Raw genomic sequence first — 22,308 nt, forward strand, 5'->3', positions numbered from 1 at the left:
GAAGAACTAGATTGACCTCCTTTGGAAAATGAAGCGTAACTTTGTGGTTTGTTGGCCAAATTTTGTGTTCTTGCGCTTGTTGGAAACATAAGAGATCCATTGACATCCTCTAACTGATTTCGGGTCGAAATTGTTGCTGAGCTGGTCTGCGTAATACGATCTTTGGCTCAGACGTGAAACTGGAACTGGGATAGATCCACTGACTTGAAATATCCATATCTTTCACATATGAACTGATATTAATGTGATTCCAATTCTCCGTGATTCCATGATGGATCAAAATTCCAGAACAGTTTGGTTCATAGCTTGAATTCTTCTGGTTCGGTCGAAATCCTCCTTTGAATGCTCGTAGGTCCAAGTCGCGTAGCCATGAGTTTACCTCATTTGTAAAATGAATAACTCCTTCATCTGAACTTTGATTGGACTGATTTCACTTCGAGATATGCTCTAAATGAGGTAAGAATATATCTCAAATAGTTGTTTGGCTGGAAGAATTGATCTTCGACTTCGTTTTTGTTGAACAAGGCTCAAGAGTCGTCTTGGATGGTTTCATGATCATATCATAATCCCTCACCGTGGAAAGGAAATCAATTGGTGACAGCTTGTCCTGTGGGAAGGTTGTTAAAGGGTGGGGACCAGGGTTCGAGGAACGTCTGGCTCACCAATAACCTATTGATGGATTTGGATGTGAGTTCCTTTCCACGGTGAGGGGTTAGAATCGATGTCCTGCAGGGCCAGCTTGGGGTCCATGAGGGCGGTTAGCGGGGGACTAGTGGGGTCCAAGGGACAGGTTGTCACAGTTATATTACCTCGAGGCTCGAGGCTTATTAGTCACTTACAAACTTATGATCAAGTTCTTCCAAGCAACATTTTAAAGAAGACTAAATCAATCATTAGCTTGCCTTGATCAATCCATATAACTTCAAAGAAACAAAAACTTATTTTTGAGGTAATAAAATTTATAATATATTCAAAAACCAAAATTTATAATATCAAAAACTTAAATATCATATGATGATGTAAATAATAATAACCAAAAGAAGATTTGAAACAACCCGACCCGTTTTTTTATAATATAATATATAATTAAGCATCTCATACTACTTAATTAAACCAACCAAACCACAGTTCAATAATAACCCAACAACAACCACTATGCACAGCGGAAACATACCAACAATACAAAAACCAGCATAGCATTAATACAATAACATTCCTAACCATTCTATCCAACAACCTAACATAACTCTATCAAGGGATCCCACATTAATAACATAAACGTAACACCATAACCGATTCATGCTCACTTAAATTGACTAACTACTCATAATCCATTTCCATCACACAACAACCATTCACAACATCATGCACCAAGCAACAGGGAAATAATTCCACCAGTTAAATTCCATTAAATCTCTAACACCATACATTAACCCGCCCTAGAACCGTGAGGGCTCTGATACCAAATTGAAACAACCAGACCAGTTATTTTTTTATAATATAATTGATAATTAAGCATCTCATACTACTTAATTAAACCAACCAAACCACAATTCAATAATAAACCAATAACAACCAATATGCACAGCGGAAACATACCAACAATACAAAAACCAACATATCATCAATACAATAAAATTCCTAGCCATTATATCCAACAACCTAACATAACTCTATCCAAGGTTCCCACATCAATAACATAACCATAACACCATAACCGAGACCCTAAATCATCCTCCTCCTCATTGCCATGATTCCACGTCACATACCTGCACACCACAAACAACAATTGAGATGGATAAGTATTCTCACAAATACTTAGTGAGGCAATCCTCCCATCTATTGGGCTATACACAAGAGTAACTGAGATTCCATTGTTAAGGAAAACACAAACAACACATCAAACCAGGAAAACAAGTTTCAGATAAGTATGGTGTCGACCGACGCTAGGTCGGTGTCAACCAACACTGACACGACCATGGTGTCGATCGACACCGCCTTCGGAGGCACGATCTGCACGAAGCCGAACGTCGAACCTCCGTTTCAAATCGTCTCCAATCTGTCCCAAATGCTTCAGGAACCTATGGAAACATGAAACCAACCAACCCAAGCAAGCAAAACACCACACACAACAAAGAACAAAAAAAAAAGAGAACTCAGACTTAGATCAACCACGGTCAAGCATTCACCTCTTTTGCAGGAAGTTTCTGATCCAAACTGACGAATCCAACCCCTTGGAAGGCTTCTCCTTCGTTCCTATTACAAAATCTTCACTTCACAGCAACAGATCTCCCAAAACCAGCCAAGAATCTCCAAATCTCCCAAGAACACTCTCTCTTCTCTCTTTTCTCTCTAAAACAACAAAACAACTTCTTTTTCACGACCTAGGTCGAGTTCTGCCTTATATACGACGTTTAGGGCTTCCTAATTAAACCAAACTGAACCAAAACGACAATTTAAATCAATATGGTCGAACCGGAATTGCTGGTGTTGATCGACACTTACCCCCAAAATCCACAATTTTGGTTCACGAATGTTACAAGAATTAACATTGTTATCAAAAGATTCTAAACAACATATTAAATTATGAATTCGAGAAAAACGGGTTCAACACAATGTTGCAGTTTTGCATTGCCGCTTTTGAAGCCGGCCTATGATAATAGTTTTATATGTGTAATGAGTAATGACACAAACTTTTAAATTGTTTTGGTTTTCTCCACTAAATTTTCTACTATCTGCACTTGTTGTAAAACAGTTTATTAATTGAAAACAATTTTACATTTATACAAAAAAAAAAATTAAAAACAAATCATGAAATAATACAAAAACTAACCCCGTTGGGTAGTATATGTAATGCAATGTGGTTTTTGTTTATAGTTTTCCAAAAAAGAAAAGTAAAACTTATTGAAATATTACATATTAACAAAAAGATACGTGAATATGTTAGAAAATAATAAAACATCGAAAGTACGTACATAATGAAGATGAACCTTTTCAATTTCATTCCTTTTTTTTTGTGCTGATTGAAATTTATATTTCTAAATCTCCACCAATACATCTAAAATTTTTGTTATAGCTATAGAATCGTTTATTTGACATATGTTAATTTAAACTAAAAATATGAAAATTAAAGAATAAATAAGTATAATCTACTTAGGTGCTAGAAATAAAATAAAAATTGAAATAAATGTTAGTATATTTAGAATCAAACTCTTATATTGATGTTTTAATTAATTTTCAACCCATATTACAACATAAAATTAATAGAAAATATCTGAATATATTGGAAGATAAGAGAATGATTACTTATAAGATGATTATCTAAAATAGACAATGGAGATGAAACTTTTTTAAAAAAACAAAAAAAACACAATTTAAGTTACAAATCATGACATATAGAAAATAATTAAAAATTGGAATTAAACTCATACAACTACAACAAAACAAAATATTTCAGATTTGAGATATGGAGAAAGAGGGTGAGAGACTGTTAGAATGAGAAAGATGAAAAGAACGAGAGAATGAGAGAATTAAAGAATGAAATATTTATAGGAAGAGAAATGAAAATTTACGCTTAAAAAAATAAAAGTTATGGAAGTTAATATTTCAATTTACTATGTTTTTGAATAAAATTGAATGAAAAAATATAGTTAATGTATAATTTCTATGATTTCAGCTTTGTATTTGTATTAAAGTGTGAGTTAAATATATGATTAAATGTGTTTTATTTGTAGTTTGAATGATTCTTTTTTTCAAAATAAGTTGTCTTGCCAAATAGACTAATAAGGAGAGAGTAGAACCTTAATTTTATATAGCTACACAAATGAAATGTATTGAATTTATAGATTTGGTAAATTATATGCACTTTTCAGAAATTTGAATTTCAAATCCAAAATTAATTTACATTGTGTTATATAATACCAAAACGTCCAAATCGTTTTACGGTGTTCAATCCACCGTTAAATTTTGATGACATACGACATCGTTTTAGTCGTTCAAATAAGAGAAAAAATTGATGTCGCAAGCTAGGTTCGAACCCGCAGAATCAAAGACTCGATAACCTCACCATAACCAACTGTAGAGCGTTTAACCCAAGTAAATTCTTAGACCGTTTTTAGGGAAGAGTTTTTTATCTTTTAATGGAACGGTTTGTAAAAAACGCAGCCAAAAGAAGCAAGCGTCTGAGTGCGATTGCGGTATAAGCGAACAAATCCCTAAACCCGAAAATAACCAGAAAGGAACAAAAAAAAACGCAGAGAACCAGAGAGATCGATCCTTGGAATCAAAACGATCTCAAGAAGAAGGAGAAGAAGAATCAAAATCTGGATCAGGAACGAGGGAGGAGAAGATGTTGCCTACCACTTCCAGATCTCGTTCTTCATCTTCTTCATCCCGAGCTAATCCAATGTTCCTTCAGTATTTTCGCCGTATCGTCAAGGTTCGTGGATTTTGATCTCAGATTTAGATTCGTCATTTTCTTAGATCAAATTACGGGCAGAAACCTCGGGTTTAGCTGAATCGATTCTTTGGCTCCGCAGTGTCACTTAGCTTTAGCAATTTCTGATGTTGTAGATCACTTCCTAGAGATTCTGTTGGGAGTGTCATGATCTGATTAATAAACTAGATATTTTCAGGATACTGATGTAGAGATAGAGGTCATGTAGTTTGGGGGATTTGTAAGCGCAAGCATTGATAATGCAATTTTTATAAATGGTGAAATTGAGTCTATGATGCATTTTACATCATGTTCGAGTTTGACTTTTGGGCTATGAAACTCTTTTTTTGTGTGTTCATTGCAGTGGCAGCAAATGGATGTTGAGTATACTTTCTGGCAAATGCTTAACCTTTGTACATCTCCCAAAGTTGTGTAAGTCTTTTTAAAATATGTTCCAGAACTGGAATAAAGTCACCCAGGATTTTACTAGAGAGCTGTACTAGGATGGAATTACCATTTAACCGTTTAAGGTTCTAGGTGAACAAGAGTTTGGGATGGTTTCATTTCACCTTTGCTATAAGAATTTGATGGGAGTTTTAGATTTGTGCAAGGCTTTTATATGTACTATTGAGATTGAGAAGATCAATAGTGTAGTCTAATCCAACATGTTGGAATGTTTTTAGTCAAGTTACTATGTGGTTAGTTTCTTATTCTCCTACTTTTTGTATGTTTGTTTGCATGTGGGCGCTTTGGCATCAGCTATCAACACACTAAGTATCACAAACGTAAGCTCAACTTTCATTAGCAAACCCTTATGCTATGCAACCAGCTTTTATCTTTGCTTCTATATGATTTAGCTTTCTCTTCTGAAAATACCTTGAGACGTCCACATTTACAATGAATACCTAGCAAGCGGAGAATCCTTGTCATATTTTCTAGTTGTGCAGCTTTTTTGCGTTATGTCCTCGTCTTTACTCAAAATTTAATGTTAGTTCATGCTAAAGATAAGCTTAAGTTTCGTATGGCCTGAGAGTTTTAGTGCAGTTGCTTTAATTTCTCTTATTCTCCCTTTCTCTCAGAAACTAAGAACCAATGGGCACGTGATGACCCTGCGTTTATTGTGATCTGTAGCCTACTTCTTGCTGTTGCAACTGTAGCCTATTGTGCCACGTAAGTATTTTGTATATGTAATTATGTTTGATTATGACCATAATACGATTTAATTATGTTTCTTGTTGATTTTAGTCTGATGTTTATACTTCAGGTATGACCATAGTGGCTCTCATGCTGTCGTCGTAGTCGTTTCAGTTTTGCTCTCACATTTCTTAATCACCGGGGCAGTTATAGCTACATGCTGTTGGTAAGGTGTTTCTATCATTGCATAGACATAGACATTTGTTGGTGTCAAATCTTACGCGGCTTAAATGTTATGCTTGCTTGATATGTCTACTAGTTTCATTCGTGCTATAAACACTGTTACTCCCTTTACTACTAAAATTGCTTATCTTATCTTATTCTTGTTTTGCTCATTATATCATGGTAGAAAAACGCTCTTAAGATTTGGTACTGAAATCCCTCTTATGAACATTGCCAGTTTTGTGACAATCACTCTTCCACAAATTTGAATCCTTCTCTACAGTTTTCTTCCTTGTAGTTTTACACCACAGTTTATCAAATATACACTGTTTTTCTGACTTAAGATATGGATTACCAGGTTTTTGACAAACTCTTACCTTCGCGAGGAGGCTCCAAATAGTCATGTGGTGGAACAACGCGTTGAATGGTAAGTTTATGGACTATATCTTATCTTTTCACCTCCTTTCTTTTGGTTACTTTGTTCCCTCTCTAAGATGAGTTAGAACCTCCAAAACAGAAAATTTCATGTTCGTAGTTCAGTATTCATATTATAGTTTCTCCTATTTATAATCTCTACCTGTGTGAGTATGTTCATGAATAACCTCTATCCATTTTTCTATAGGCTGTATACATTTGATGTTCACTGCAACTCGTTCTTTCCAATGTTTGTGCTGCTCTACGGTAATTACACCTTCAAATACATTACTCAATTCTCAAACTGGGATTATTTATGACTTATACTTTCATCTTGTGTGGTAGTCATACATTATTTCTTATCACCACTCCTGATAACGCACGGATTCATCCCTTTACTGTTATCAAATCTGCTTTTCATGGTCGGGGCTTCGTACTACCATTATCTTAACTTCCTAGGATATGACGGTAAGTCTCATAAATTTCTTTCCATCCTTAATATATCTGCTGTATAATTTGGGGCTAACAGCATTGTTTGTTGTGAATTCATATAGTACTTCCATTTTTGGAGCGAACAACATTCTTCCTCTACCCAATCGGGGTGGTGATTGTCCTGTCCCCTATTTGTAAGTTCAATCAGATTCATTGGTTTCACAGATTCCTCTTCCTCAAAAAAGCGTAAACATCGTCTCAAGTTTGTTCTCCATTTTTGCAGTGATCTTAAGCGGATTCAACCCGTCAAGATACTTTATGAACATGTACTTCAGCCAAAGGATATAAAAAACAGCCACATCAGTGGAATCCCAAGGGCTTTTGCACTGCACATACATCATTCAAGTAAGGAACAAGAATATTGAGAGAGTATGATTTTCTTTTTTTATCCCGTGACAGATCATCGTATTGCTCAGTTTCTGGTACAACTTCAAAGGCTACTTACTAGGACCAGTAACATTTTCTAAACGTGACCCATTTTAGCAAGTGCGCTGTTAAATGTAGTGTTTTCTTGATATCTTCCTTTTCTCCCTTTTTTTATATTTTCAGTTTGCGGTAATTTATATGTTACATGTCTGCTTGCTTCTTTGAGCCTTAAGTACAAACTGATGATCTTTGCTGAAACTGGAAACGTGTAGTTAAGGATGGGTCAGTCAGATATTTGATTTAATGAGCATCTCTGTTAGGGCAACAACTCATTGTCATCTTTGGATGCAAAATTCGCGTCCAATGCTATCTAAATTTCAACAAAAAAAAAATTCTATCACAATTGATTTTGCATCCAAATTACAAATAACGAATCAGCCACACGAACAATCTCCAGACAGAAATGCTTAATTTTAGCATAATTAAATGTGTGGTAATTTCTCATTGACGTCCAATATATTTCACTTTAGTCACTATTCTATCAGTTCATATCTAGATTGGTGTAAAGTAGCTCTTCAAACAGCAACTTTAGTAAGGAGATATTTACAATAAGATGTGTGAATATAGTTGCAGAAAATAATTACGTGCAAGGCAGAACAGTGTATTGAGTATTTTACCAACTAGTAGACATTTTCCTTGCCCTGAAAAATTGAATCATGTGCTTATAGACATCTTCATTAGCACTTGCGCCGAGCACAAAGTCAATGTGACCATAATTCTCAAGATATAGCAACTCTGGTCGGGAAGGTAGTTCGGCGAGAGTATGTTCCACATCTGTCACATCTGCTAAACCATCAGTTCCACCATACCCCATCCACATTGGTAATGATCCCGGGATGAGGCTGAGTTTAAATTCTGGAGGTTTCGACATCCCATAAGTCCGGAGATTTTTGAAATACCCGTAGTCGTATTGTGCAAAAGTCCCCTTCCGAATCACTGGAGTAAATGATTGTAAAGATTGAAGGCATTATAATTGAATCAAAAGAGAGCATGAGTAGGTAAGCTAGGCCATGTAACACACAAGAAGTTATGGCATTAGACCAAGTTATATCAAGGTTTAAACTTAAGATAAGAGATCTTACTTTGGAAAAGGTGTCGAATATTCTTGACAGATGATGGGTGAGGCTCATAATCTAGATAGTATTCTATCTTCGAGGCATTGAAACAACAATTCGTCCCTGCCACTCGTTGATATTAGTCCAAAAGAAAGATTAAATAGGCACAAAATCATACAGTGAAAGTCTCACTACAGGGAGATTAGAGGAAAAGAGAAAAAAAAACCTGTTATGGATGTGAGGAAGTCAGTGCAATCCATATGCCCTTCACATAACGAGTCAACAAGTTTAACTAACATATCACTGAAAGCACAGATAGAAAATAAGCAGACCAGATGGTTAGTAAAGAAATGTGTCACTTTAACAACATACACGAAAAACTAGACGAGAAAAGGAAAAAAAAGTCACAACCTTCTAAAGTTTATTTGATGCAGCCCAAGAGCAACTACCATCTGTAAATAGTAGTAAACGTGTTAAACTTGATTCTCTGAAATCGCTTTGTATGACATTTGAGAGCCAAGAGTACCTGATCAAGATGCATAAAAACCATTCTTTCAACAAGTGGAGCTGTGACATGATCCAAATATGATATTGGACAAAGCAACGCTGCTGCTTCAACCATTTCTGCGACATGCGGCTGAGTAAGAGCAGCAAAAGACATGAGAGTCCCCTGTCAAACAAATTAACCAAAGTTCAATTACTAGAAATCAACAAAAAGGAACACACTTTTATAAATTCAGTAGAATGATGACCTGAGAATGTCCAACAAGGAAGATTTGGGAGTTTGAGACTGAATACAGATACTGAATCATTGCTGCCAAGTCATACATGGCCAAATCTTGCCAACTCCAGTCCCAAAATTCCTGCATATAAAAGCATTACTTTTCTTATCCTCCTTTCTCCACACTATAATGTCAACAACATTACCAACATCACCTGTTCTTGCCAGCATTAATCATTTTTATTGGCAATAAGTGGTTGTTGTACCAAAACTAAAATGAACATTTTTTAGGTAAAGCTCATACATACAGAGGAACAAAGACAAAATAAATCTTTGGCATACCTTATCACTTTCAGATAAAGTTACATGTCCATAACTGTAACGTGTACCACGAACATTACCAACCCATACATCAAACCCATGATCAGCAAGAATGAAACCTAGTGACTCTTTTGGTGAATTCAAGAACCACGCATCTCCAGCCTATCAACAACAACAACAACAACAACAAAAAAAAAGATTAATTTTTTAGCAATTGTAAACATAAATATTACCAAGAACAGAGATGTTAAAGCTAAAGCCTTTAAAACAAGATTTTACCATAAAGAGTCCATGCTGAAGCAGAACAGGTGGACCATATTCAAGTCTTGGGCCATGAGATGCCACACGTTGAAGTGCTAATATGTAACCATCCTTTGTTTCAATCTAAAAACCCAAAAAAATATAAAAAAAGCCTTTTTTTGCGACTGATTCAATGAAATCTCTGTTCTAAGATAAAAAAGATGAGACTACAGTACAGTGTGTTCGGTGCAGGAGTAATTAGCAGGATGAATGAGATCAGCGCATAGAGAATTGACCGGAGATCCACGGAGGAGATGAGACTGTGTTACGGCGGAGGAAAAGATCGTTGATAAAGCGGTCAACACGGCGACGAGCAACCATTTCATCGTCGCCGGAGACGAGACTGTTTCTATCACAAATTTGTGAAATTACTCTTTTGTCCTCTTCTTTGTAATTGGGTGTGTTTTTTCTTTTTTACTTGTCAACGAGTGTGAATCTTATCTTCTCGTTGATTTTTAAAAAGTTAAAGTGTTAGTATTATTTTTCTTAATAAGTATAGCTAATGGATGAGTTACAAGGAAGTGTTTTTATTCGACCACGACCACAACTTCAAATGTCTATCATTCTCTTTGACTGAATTATCAAAAACTTAACTTAAAGTATCAATTTTCGTGGAAAGTAGGCGATTACGCATTATAGCTGGTTAATCTTCGTGATTAAGCCTGGACATTAAAACCGTATCCGAATACTCAATCCGGAACCCGACCCGAAAAACCTGGCTGGGGTTGGGTACGGGTTTGCCTATAAAACTCTATTGGATTCTATTTTCTAATATTCGTAGGTTCGGGTTAGGATCGGGTAATACCCGATACCCATTTGGGTACCCATTAAACCTGAACATATAAACATATTTATAATATTTATCATTAATATAATGCAATTATCCCAAAATTATGATTATAATTTTGAATATTTCATTTAGTTTTATACCTAAATATCAAAAATAATCAAAATAACTCAAATATTTTGTCACATAAGTCAAAATTTAACTAAATTTATTTAAATTTAATTAATGTTAATTATATTTCTTCGGGTACCCGGTAGTTCGGGTACTAATCGGGTTCTAAAATTTGTAACCAAAACCGACCCGAACCCGATAGTACCCAAACCGAACCGAACCCATATATCTAAAAATGTCCAATAAGTTCTATTTTTCTAAACCTGTTTACCCGAACCCGAACGGATTACCCGAATGTCCAGCCATGGACGACTGAATTCTCGATACAAAGATTAGCAAAAGCATTTTGAAATAAAGCAAATATAACTATGTATGAGTGTATTTTCCCTATAGAATATTTTTGTTTGATGAACGAATTAATAGATAGAAAAATATGTTTTAAACGATTTTTTATCATTTATATACCATTATGCATGATTTCTTGTAAGGTAGATCATCTAATTAACTTTTAATTATGTCGTTTAATTGTTGCAAGACGTATAACTTTTAACATTCCGATAGATCTTGCTTTCCCTAGAATAAAGATAACTTGTGGACAACTTACAAGAAAGAGTGTTTTTGAGTCCACCAACGGTCACGAACAAACACTGCTTATCTGACATAAAATGTTTTAAATCAACTCTCAATATACTTATCTTTGACTATTTAACTTAACAATACCAATTTTCGCAAGACCTTATATTTTAATGCAGAGACGTCCCAACGTACGTATATTTGTCTAATCCAATAGCTAGAAAACTTAACAACACCATGAGAGATTACACATGATCATTTTTATTTTTTTCACTAAACGTTTTATTTCTTATTTTCAACACCATATTGAGATGGTTTTCATATTATTTGTATTCATTGACCATACTTAGCCTTGTACTATCTCCATATAGCTGATTCACGTCTTTCCCAAGCAAATCAACAAAGAAGTTATCACTATAACCATTCCTCATCTTCTTGTTCAGCTCGGCCACAAACCCATTCCTTAAACCGTTACAATAATCCAAGAACCTGGCGGTAACGTCATAGCCTTGGTCCCATCTATCACCACGACCAGGCCCAACCCAATGGCTCGGAGCGTAACCTGCTTTCAACCTCACGTAATCCGTTATCCCTTCGATAAGCCACGAGGAGCCCGACCCGCACCGTTCCATTGCCAAGAATGAACCACCTCGTGATAAACCACACCGGTAAATTCTCTCTTTACATCTCCCGATACACCCGCGAGATAACCCGCGTTAAAGTGTATCTCGTTTCCCGTGTTGTAGGCTACACCGTTACTGTTCTCCATGAACAGTGTGATCTTTGTAATGGACTTTCTGTCTGAAGGGTTGGTTTGTTGGAACAAACGCCACACGAAGTCCGTTGCAGATCTTAGTGACTGTGTGCCGTAGCTTACACCACCGATCTCTCCTCGGAATCTCCTTCCTCCCGGAGAGTCACCGGTGTTGTCAACAACTGAGTAGTCAACTGCATTAACTAATGAGACAACGAGCATCAGAGAGATTGCAAAAAAGATTTTGTGAAACTTCATCTTTGTATTTTGGTTTTGGGACAATGATCTGTTTAGATTTAGATGGAGGTCCCTTTATAGAGAGAAAAGAAATGGATTTATTTATTATGAATGGAAATAATCAAGAATGGTCAATGACCTTTTCTTCGGTAGTGTCCCATCAATCCATCATTATGTACAAAATACGACTTGGCCAAGTAACAAAAACAAAAACAAATTTGAAATGAAGTAGTTTTAAGACCGGTCTATCTTTTATTTTAAAGATAGAAAACTACACAATGTGTTACTATTCTTTTGCGAAATTTGAGTTTGTTAGTATATCTTTTTATATAAAAACTGATACCTAGTCCTCAGAATTTGGTACCCAAAAGATTCTCCGGATGTATCATTTCTAATTATATTGTTAGTCGAAGAGTGATTTGACTATGACACAACATCGGTGTAATTATTTTTTTGACGTTCATGTCATTACTTGGAGTGATTATAACTTGTGCTGTTGTGCATACGCATTTAATGCGGCCGTGTCTCTTACATTTCATCCCTCATTAATAGAAAACTAGACAATGTGTGTTTCTAACATATGAACTATGAAATATAAAGTATTACACATCACATATTGATTAGATCCCAAATTAACTAAGTAAAGTGTTTATATATATATATATATATTTATAACTCAAGAATGATCTCCAAAACTTTATAGGTCCAAACATTAATCTTCTGTGATCGGAAAAACCATGTTAAATTTCGCACTTCCGTGACCAATACTACTCAAATCTAGACTTACCAGTGGACCGGTTGGTTCCTTTTTGAATATTTTCTCTTCCATCGAAACTGATTATTTGTTTTCTTTTCACTTGCGTGGCTGCCATATAACTAGTCACCACCATATAATGGACTATGCATAAGCAAATTAACATACGTATATATTGCACACTTTACTTAATTTAATACCATAATGAAAGATAATTTATTTATTTTAATTTTTAATTATAATTACACTTTTTTATTTGAAATTTTGCATCTATTGTATATCTGATTAACGTCTAAATAATTGGTTAAATATTTTTTACACATGTTAAAAAATTATGAATAGATTTCTATGAATTAGCAACTTTAAACACCAAATTTAAGATAATAAGATAAGTAAAATAAAATTAATTATTTAGCACCGACTAATTTGAGAGGTAAATAAGACATTTGGTGGTAAAACCAATATCAATCTTGTTGAGACGGCAGTATAAGCCAGTTTTTGGCAGTCTTGTTGGGAAGTGTGTTAAGCAGCACAAGTCGCACAAGTATGTTCAGTCCACCTTTGCTGGTTGGAATTTTGAAGCTAATTATGAGTTTGCAGAGCTGGGTAGAATCTGGGTTGTATGGGATCAATCAGTGAAACTCCTTATTCATTCCAAATCGAAACAGATTAACTTGCATAGTTACTCTGCCAAACGAAGACAGTGAAATCATTGTCTCCTTTGTATATGCGGTCAATTGTCGATACGGGAGACAGCAGCTATGGGAGGAAGTTTGCTCGCTGTCCAGAGACTCTTCCATCAATTCACAGCCATGGACAGTGATAGGGGACTTCAATCAAACTCTTAATCCCTCAGAGCATTCCTCGGGAGGCACTCGAGTCAGGAAGGGGATGGAGGAGTTTAGAGATTGTCTTCTCTATGCTAGTCTCCAAGACCTCTCCATTTGAGGAAACAAGTTCACTTGGTGGAATAATCAGGAGCAGAACCCTATTGCTAAGAAGTTGGATAGAATCCTTATTAATGATGAATGGATGATCAAATTCCCTCTGTCATTTGCTCACTTTGCTGAACCTGATTTTTCAAACCATTCCCCCGTCATAATTGATCTTGACACGAGGCAAAGAGGTCGTAGACATTTTATGATTTCTCATTACCTTCTTTAGAATGAGGAGTTCCTCCCGAGGCTTCTGATGTTTTGGCATACAACTCACTACCAAGGTTCTGCTCAATACTGTTTGGCAAAGAAGTTGAAAGCTCTGAAAAACATCATCTGAGACCTCAATAGAGAGCACTTTTCGGATTTGGAGAATCGAACCAAGGAAGCTCAAGAACGACTCCTTCACTGCCAGTCTCTTCTCTTGACCAATCCTTCCCCTGTAGTTGCGGTTGTGGAGAAAGTGGCTCACAAAAAGTGGTTAACTCTAGCTATGGCAGAGGAGAAATTTTTGTACCAAAAGGTAAGGATTAAGTGGTTCGAGTGTGGGGATCTCAATACAGCCTACTTCCATAGATTGTAGCAACCAGGCGAGCCAAAAACCAGATTCACTATCTGGTAGATTCTCATGGGCAGCGATTAAGCAATATGGAGGATGTCAAGCAACACTGTGTATCCTACTACGAGGACCTTCTGGGAGGAGATTCTTCCATCCTCTCCCCTTCTGAGCTTGATCAACTTAGGGAATTCACGCCTTTCAGGTTGAACCAATCCCTCTCTGACTCCCTTACAGCTGAGGTCTCAGATGCTGAAATCAAGCAAGTAGTGTTCTCTATGCCGTCTAACAAGACTCCTGGACCGAACAGCTACACGGGGGAGTTTTATCGAGCCTCTTGGGATATAATTGGTCATGATATTATCGTGGCTGTCAAAGAGTACTTTAGCATAGACAATCTCCTCAAGCAAACAAATGCAACAACTTTGATCCTGATACCTAAAGAGATAGGTGCTGAGAATATCACCAGGTTTAGACCTATCTCCTACTGTAATGTGATCTACAAAGCCATCTCCAAAATAATTGCACGGCAGATGGAGAACATATTGCCCCTAATGATATCCAACCCCAATCTGTGTTTGTCAAGGGTAGGTTGCTCGTTGAAAATGTGCTCTTGGCCAGGGAGATGGTCCAAGGTTTCGGGAGAAGTAACATCACTCCTAGAGCTCTTTTGAAAGTGGACCTAAGGAAAGCCTTTGATAGTGTAAAGTGGGATTTCATCCTGAGAACGCTCGAATTTGCACAATTCCCTCCCAGGTTCATAGTTTGGATTAAGCAATGTCTGACTACCACTTCTTTCTCTGTCAATATCCATGGGGAGCTATGTGGATTTTTCAGAGGAACTATAGGATTAAGACAAGGGGATCCGTTATCCCCCTCTCTCTTTGTGATTGCTATGGAGGTCCTCACCAATATGCTCAACTCTAGGTTTGCGGCAGGACAGATAGGATATCATCCTCTCGGAAGAAATCCTATTATCTCCTACCTTGCATTTGCGGATGATCTCATGATATTCTATGATGGCGGAATCACTTCGATCCAAGAGATTGCTTCCTTGCTTGACAATTTCAAATATCTGTCAGGTTTGCGCATGAATAGAGACAAATCCACAATGTTTGTGGCAGGAGTCCCGTTAGATGGACTTGACCAACTCGACTACCCCCTTGGATCTCTACCGGTACGATATCTTGGTCTCCCTTTACTTCACAGTAAGCTCAAGAAAGAAGAGTATGCCCTGCTTCTAGACAAGGTTAAGGAGCGGTTCACTGCTTGGTCATCTAAAGTCCTCTCCTTCGCTGGTAGACTCCAGTTAATCTCTGCAGTTATCTACAACACAGTAAACTTCTGGTCCTCAGCCTTTGCCTTACCAAAAGGTTGCTTGAGAGCTATCGAGATGATGTGTAACGCGTTTTTGTGGTCTGGCAATATCATCAAACGTCCAGCTGCCAAAGTCTCCTGGAAGGATATTTGTTTGCCAAAGAAAGAAGGTGGACTGGGTCTCCGTAACTTTGCTATCTGGAATAAAGTGTTGACTATGAAGCTCATTTGGATGCTAATCACCAATAGTGGATCTCTTTAGGTTGCCTGGATGAAGGAACACATGCTCAAGAACACTGACTAATGGATAGCCGAGACAAATCAAGGCTCCTCCTGGATGTGGCGTTACCTTCATGCACTGAAACCGTTGGTGAAATCTCTCTTGGCGAGTTCCATAGGAGATGGCCAAACTGCGAGTTTTAGGTATGATAACTGGTGCGTCTTGGGCCCTTTAATTGACTTCCTTGGTCCTGTTGGTCCACGATTAATGGGCATTCCTCGGGATGCTAAGGTGGCGCAGGGAACTGGACCGCATGGTTGGAGACTTCCTTCATGCAGGTCCCGTAACCCTCTACTGCTCACAGTCCGGAACACTCTCAGTTTGCTGGACCCACCTTCGGATTCTAACAGACTAGATGTTTTTTCTTGGGGTCAAGATGGTTCAAGGAAAATTTTCTTCAGCACTAAGCTCACCTGGGAAGCTTTGAGACCTGCATCTACAACCAAACGCTGGCATAGTGCTGTCTGGTTCAAGCGTGGTATCCCTAAACACTCTTTTACTTTTTGGGTTGCGAATCTTAATCGGTTGCCTGTGAAATCTAGGCTTCACACCTGGGGAGTGACTGCAGACACTGCTTGCATCCTCTGTTCAGATGGTGAAGAGACAAGAGATCATATATTCCTTCACCGCAATTTTGCAGTACAACTCTAGAGTCAGGTTCTTTCTCGATTGGGCCTTCCCTCTCTCATTTTCTCCTCTTGGCAGACTCTGGTATATTGGCTCCTAGGTATCACAAAATACCTCCACTCAACGCTGAAGAAGATTGCTACTCAGGCTACCATCTATTCAATTTGGCAAGAACGGAATTCCCGACTTCATGAAGGACCTTTATCCTCCCCTGACACTATCTTCCGTGCGTTGGACAGATCCATCAGAGACATTCTCCTTGCTCACCAATACAATAGACAAGGAAAAGGTCTCCTGGCTAATTGGCTTACCCATATTAATGGCTGAAATCCCAGAATTTTTTAGCCCTGCTACTCTGCTTTTAGCTCCTTTCTCTTTCGAATTTGTACTAATGTTCGCTATGGCTTTTTTTTTTTTTTTTTGGACTGTACCTTATGATACAAACTCTTGTAAACCTCAAGTTCCATTTTGGTAATATAAATAACAGTTAAAAAAAAAAAAAAAAAAAAAACCAATATCAATCTACGCCAAAGTCCAAGTGACCGAATAGTCTAATAAGAGGGTTTTGATTTACAGACATTTAACCGATATTGAATGTACGATTAACAAAAAACGATTTAATATAGATTACATGAGTGAAGCATCATGTATGACGAGGGGATCCGGATCACAGACAGGTTCCAACCTTCTCTTAAACGAACTTATATATGTTATAATTCAACTTTAGCAGATACATCAATCAATACGTATATCTTTTTTTCAATGGAAAACTTACAGTTCACCAAAGAGGATGAAAAATTATTTTATTTCTTATTAAAGATTTATCATATTGTTGACCCCCTCAATATATATTTTGTATTCATTGACCATAATTGGCTTTGTACTCTCTCCAGAGCTGATTTACGTCTTTCCCAAGCAAATCAAAGAAGAAGCCGTCATTGTAGTCACTCCTCATCTTCTTGTTCAGCTCGGCCACAAACCCATTCCTCAAGTCATTACAATAATCCAAGAACCTCGCGGTAACGGCATAACCTTCGTCCCATCTATCTCCACCACCAGGCGCGACCCAGTGACTTGGAGCGTAACCCGCTTTTAGCCTCACGTAATCCGCTATCCCTTCGATAAGCCCAACGGGAGCCCGACCCCCACCGTTCCACTGCCAAGAATGGACAACCTCATGATAAATCACCCCGGTGAATCCCCTCCTTATATCTCCCGAGTCATCCACGAGGGATCCCGCGTTGTAGTGTATCTGGTCTTGCGAGCTGTATGCCACGTCTTTACTGTTCTCCATGATCAGTGTGATCTTTGGAGTGTCCCTTCTGTCTGAAGGGTTGTTTTGTTGGAACAAACGCCATATGAAGTCCGTCGCGGATCTCAGTGATTGTTCGCCATAGCTTACTCCACCGATCTCTTCCCTGAATCTCCTTCCTCCAGTAGAGTCGCCAGTGTTGTCGATGACTGAGAACTCAACTGCATTGACCAAAGAGACAGCGAGCATCAGAGACACTACAAGGAAGATTTTGTGACACGCCATCTTTTTTTGTTAGTTTGTTACTTCTGGCTGGTAGTTTTGGACAATTAATTATTTGTTTAGATTTCGAAGAAATGAAATGGATTTATATAGAAAAGAAATGGATTTTGGTCAATCGAAGACCTTTTCTACGGTGATATTATAAAAATCGTATGTTTTTTTTCTTTTCATTCTTTTATTTTTGTTTCTGTTAAGTACAACCGTAAGGTTAGTAAAGTTTAAAAAAAATAGCACCGTTTATCCAAGTTTTACTATAAGATCCGACTAATGTAATTTGAGAGGTAAAGTTTTCTATAAATATATTTGAAAATTAATACTATTAAACAAGGTGTATAGTATTAAACTATTAATTAAAGGTTTACTTAACGAAGAAAACTATAACAGCTTGTTTAATAATAATAGTTTTGCTGGTTTTTAAACGTTTTTTTTACTATTCTACCATTACTAGCTAATACTTTTCTATTACTGTTACTTGTCAAAAGCCAGTAGTACTTTTCATTTTTCAACTTTCTATTATTATTTTTTTTGTCAACAAAAGAATCAGCTTAAAAAAAACAATTGGAAGGAAAATTGTTTACAAACAAAATATAATGCGGAGATAAGCGCGCTTGGCGTACCAAAGAATCCGCTTTAACATTTGCATTACGAGGAATATGACATAAAGAAAAAGAAGAAAACTTCTCTCGATCCGTCTTGATTCCATCCAAATATGTTGCAAAGGTCGGCCAGTCATGAGGGAAAGACACCATCTTCACCAGATCCAAGCTGTCCGTAAAGAAAACCACATCTCGAAAGTCGTGGCCAATCATACACCGCATCGCCCAGCTGAAAGCTTCCACTTCTGCATGTAACGGGGATAGACTACGCCGATAATTGTTAGCGCCTAGAAAAGGTGACGATCCTTGCATAGAAGTACAAAACCATCCTGCACCTGCAAAAGCATCGGTCTCTTTCCAAGAGCCATCTACAAAGCATCGATAATCGGAGTAAACCAGTAAAAGGGGATAACTACCCCCTTGTAACCGAGAGGTAGGAACTACAGAGGAGGGGATAGCATCCTCACCCTCGTCTTCCACCTGTGCTTGGATCCAAGAGGACGCTTCCCCTTGCGCTACTTGCACAATGTCATCCGGGCGTTCTGTTTGATTCTCAAACACACATGCATTCCGCGCTTTCCAGATATACCACATTAGCCAAGGGAAAACCTCTATTTGGGAATCCGAATTCATAGAACCCAGAAAATGATCCACATTAGCATAAATAGATTATGTCGGAAAGTGTTGGAACCCCACATGTACATTGGCCAAAGCCCATGCCTGACGGGCTGGCGGACACACAAAAATAGCATGATTAACGGTCTCCACATCCGCCCCACACCTCATGCATCCGACATCACAATCTATGCCCCGTCGTCTCAAATTAACAGACACCGAAATACTACCCGTTAACACTTGCCACATGAAATGTTTAATTTTTGGTGGACACTGAACCCGCCAAATCCGAGCAAGAAGAGGGGTAATCTCTGGGCCACACCCAAGAGCCTGGAAAGTATTAGGAATACCCATATGTGCCGTTTCATACCCTAACTTAACCGTATATTTACCAGATTTTGTAAAGTGCCACCCTAAGGAGTCTGCCATCGGGAGATTACTGAAGGGAATAGCCTCTATCAAGGCAACATACATAGGGTCGAAATGCTCAATGAGCCGATCTCGATGCCAAGTATTCGTCTGAGGATCCATGAACTGAGTCAAACGAAGAGTTGGGTCCTTAAACGAATCGTTACTTAAAGCTGGTCTTGGAATTTGAGCTGGAACCCAGGGATCATTCCATATAGAAATGGTGTCTCCTGAGCCAACCCGTTTAATTAGCCCTTTGTTAACCAAAGATCGAGCAGATACGATACTCCGCCATCCATAGGAAGGAGAGTAGGACCGTATCGAATCCATAGGAATGAAATTCCGGTAATATCTACCTTTGAAAACCCTGGCGAACAAAGAGTCCGGAACCTCAATCAGTCGCCATAATTGTTTAGCCAACAAAGCCGTGTTAAAATCATCAACATTCCTGAAACCCAGACCACTCATCTGCTTGCTACAACAAAGCTTCTCCCAGGCGATCCAATGCATACTCCCAGACTGACCATTAGAACTCCACCAAAACTTCGCCACTGCACTAGTAAGCTAATATGTTATCGTTTTTGGCAAACAATAACAGGACATCACAAAAGTTGGGACAGCCGTCGCAACAGATTTGATCATCACCTCCTTACCCCCTTTGGACAAAAACTTGGCCGACCAGCCCGTCGTCCGGCCCTGTAGCCGGTCTCTAACATAAGAAAAAACCTTCGTTTTTGACCCTCTTAAACTCTCCGGAATCCCTAAGTACGACCCCATACCACCCAGATTTGTTACTCCAAGGACCCCTTGTATCTCCGACCGGACCCGGTCATCCACAGTGTGACCAAACTGAATCGAAGATTTCGTAAAATTTATCTGTTGCCCCGAAACACCCTCATATTGCCTGAGGATATCCAAAACCACACCACATTCTTCCTTATCCGCCTTACAAAAGAAGAGACTATGATCCGCAAACAACAAATGTGTTATTGGCGGGCACTTGTGTGCCACCTTTATGCCTGTAATCCGCTTATCCACCTCCGCCTTCTGAATATTTGCAATCAGAACCTCGGTACATAAAATAAACAAGTAAGGGGATAACGGATCACCCTGCCGTAGGCCCCTACCTTGGACAATCTGAATATTAGTTTGTCCGTTAATGAGGACCTTGTACTCCACCGAGGAGACACAAAACAGAATCCATGAAATCCATGTCTCCGCAAACCCCATCTTCCGCAGTAACGCCGCCACGAAATCCCACTCAACTTTATCATACGCCTTACTCATATCCGTCTTAATAGCCATAAAATTCCCTTTACATGAATTATTAGTTCGCAACTCATGAAACATCTCGTGAGCTATGAGGATGTTGTCCGAGATCAAACGTCCAGGTACAAACGCTGATTGAGTTTCCGAGATTAGGCCAGTTAATATCACCTTAAGCCGGTTACACAAAACTTTTGACAAGATCTTGTATCCCACTTTGCACAAACTGATAGGACGTAACTCTGCCAACTGGGTCGGTTTTGCCACCTTTGGGACAAGGCAAATATGCGTTTGATTTAACCGTTTGTCAAAAACACCCTCCTCAAAAAACTAATTAACCAAGAACACCAGATCATCCTTAACAACTCGCCACGCCTTCTGAAAAAACAAGGCTGTCATTTCATCAGGCCCTGGAGCTTTGTCCGGATGCATCATAAATAATGCCCGTCGTACCTCTGCCTCTGTGGCAGGGGCCATCAAACGGGCATTATCCGCCTCTGTAATAACCATGTTGACTTCCCGTAGAGCTTCCTCAAAATTAACCGGACATATCGAGGAAAACAGATCCTCGAAGTATGTTACCGCCGTATCGCAAATAGCAACATCCTCAGTAGACTAGACATCGTGTTTGTCAAAAAGATCGACAATCCGATTACGAGCCCGTCGCTGCTTGGTCTGGGCTTGAAAATACTTCGTATTCTCATCCCCCACCCCCATCCACCGGTTCCGACTCTTTAAGTACCAATGGACCTCCTCATCCCGATAAGCCTCTTTCAGGTGGCCATTGAGGTCCGAGACAACCTCTGGAGTGGCCAAAACATCAGCTTGTGCCATCTCCAATTGCCTTTTAAGATCCTCAATCAACTCCCGACCATACAGAACCTGCGTTTTACGCCATCGAGAAATCTCCCGCCTACAACTAATAATTTTCCCTGCAAAATCCTGCTCCGGATCTCCACACCAACACGATGAGATCGCATCCATTAAACCAGCCTTACCTACCCAGCGACGATCAAACATAAAAGACTGACGACCTCGCGGCCTCTTTGCCCCAATGCTGATCACGAGAGGTTTATGATCTGAAGCAATCATAGGTAAGTATTCTGTAACCGTGTCCAAAAATAAATCATGCCATTCCTCATTCCCTAAAGTCCTATCTAACTAGCATCATATAGGTTTCTTATCTCGCCAATCCCGCCATGATAGGCAATCCCCAAATAGGGGAATTCCAAGAAACCGCAACTTTCTATTACTAAAAGCTAAATAAGTTTTTCCATTTCGTGACGTTTTACTATTATTCATTTTGTTTTTACTATGTACTATTATTCTTCCATTACTTAATAGTTAATACTACGTCTTTCTTTGTTTAAGTCATTACTTGATACGCGCGTTTCTTATAATTTTTTTTGGTCAAAGCTAATAGTTTCAATTTTCAGGA

General features: G+C 38.3%; 5 protein-coding genes and 1 pseudogene across 5 annotated transcripts; 2 read left to right on the forward strand and 4 right to left on the reverse strand.

Annotated features, from left to right (window-relative positions):
* The first annotated feature begins 4,027 nt into the window (after nucleotides 1-4,027).
* LOC104766705 (uncharacterized) lies at nucleotides 4,028-7,388 on the forward strand. Its single transcript, XM_010490642.3, has 10 exons — nucleotides 4,028-4,438; nucleotides 4,800-4,867; nucleotides 5,195-5,220; nucleotides 5,515-5,605; nucleotides 5,700-5,795; nucleotides 6,150-6,218; nucleotides 6,414-6,472; nucleotides 6,551-6,673; nucleotides 6,760-6,831; nucleotides 6,921-7,388. Exons 1-10 carry the CDS (start codon nucleotides 4,349-4,351, stop codon nucleotides 6,983-6,985), a joined length of 759 nt encoding a protein of 252 aa, XP_010488944.1. The 5' UTR covers nucleotides 4,028-4,348; the 3' UTR covers nucleotides 6,986-7,388.
* Nucleotides 7,389-7,620: 232 nt separating this feature from the next.
* LOC104766703 (triacylglycerol lipase 1) lies at nucleotides 7,621-10,059 on the reverse strand. The gene is made up of 9 exons (XM_010490641.3): nucleotides 9,697-10,059; nucleotides 9,500-9,604; nucleotides 9,242-9,382; nucleotides 8,931-9,041; nucleotides 8,705-8,848; nucleotides 8,590-8,630; nucleotides 8,405-8,481; nucleotides 8,206-8,301; nucleotides 7,621-8,059 (listed from the first exon to the last, which is right to left on the reverse strand). Exons 1-9 carry the CDS (start codon nucleotides 9,844-9,846, stop codon nucleotides 7,737-7,739), a joined length of 1,188 nt encoding a protein of 395 aa, XP_010488943.2. The 5' UTR covers nucleotides 9,847-10,059; the 3' UTR covers nucleotides 7,621-7,736.
* Nucleotides 10,060-11,217: 1,158 nt separating this feature from the next.
* Nucleotides 11,218-12,015, reverse strand: LOC104766702 (uncharacterized; annotated as a pseudogene).
* Nucleotides 12,016-15,881: 3,866 nt separating this feature from the next.
* Nucleotides 15,882-16,475, forward strand: LOC147920743 (uncharacterized). Its single transcript, XM_087501207.1, has one exon. The coding sequence runs from the start codon at nucleotides 15,882-15,884 to the stop codon at nucleotides 16,473-16,475; it is 594 nt and encodes a 197-aa protein (XP_087357333.1).
* A 667-nt stretch (nucleotides 16,476-17,142) lies between these two features.
* Nucleotides 17,143-18,112, reverse strand: LOC104766701 (Plant basic secretory protein (BSP) family protein). The gene has a single exon (XM_010490640.2). The coding sequence runs from the start codon at nucleotides 17,986-17,988 to the stop codon at nucleotides 17,311-17,313; it is 678 nt and encodes a 225-aa protein (XP_010488942.1). The 5' UTR covers nucleotides 17,989-18,112; the 3' UTR covers nucleotides 17,143-17,310.
* Nucleotides 18,113-18,160: 48 nt separating this feature from the next.
* LOC104767992 (uncharacterized) lies at nucleotides 18,161-21,962 on the reverse strand. The gene is made up of 6 exons (XM_087501208.1): nucleotides 21,582-21,962; nucleotides 21,219-21,485; nucleotides 20,250-21,137; nucleotides 19,284-20,168; nucleotides 18,603-19,190; nucleotides 18,161-18,172 (listed from the first exon to the last, which is right to left on the reverse strand). The coding sequence occupies exons 1-6, from the start codon at nucleotides 21,960-21,962 to the stop codon at nucleotides 18,161-18,163; spliced, it is 3,021 nt and encodes a 1,006-aa protein (XP_087357334.1).
* Nucleotides 21,963-22,308: the final 346 nt, after the last annotated feature.

This window comes from Camelina sativa, chromosome 19 (assembly GCF_030686135.1).
Source record: "Camelina sativa cultivar CO46 ecotype springtype chromosome 19, ASM3068613v1".
Classification (NCBI taxonomy): domain Eukaryota; kingdom Viridiplantae; phylum Streptophyta; class Magnoliopsida; order Brassicales; family Brassicaceae; genus Camelina; species Camelina sativa.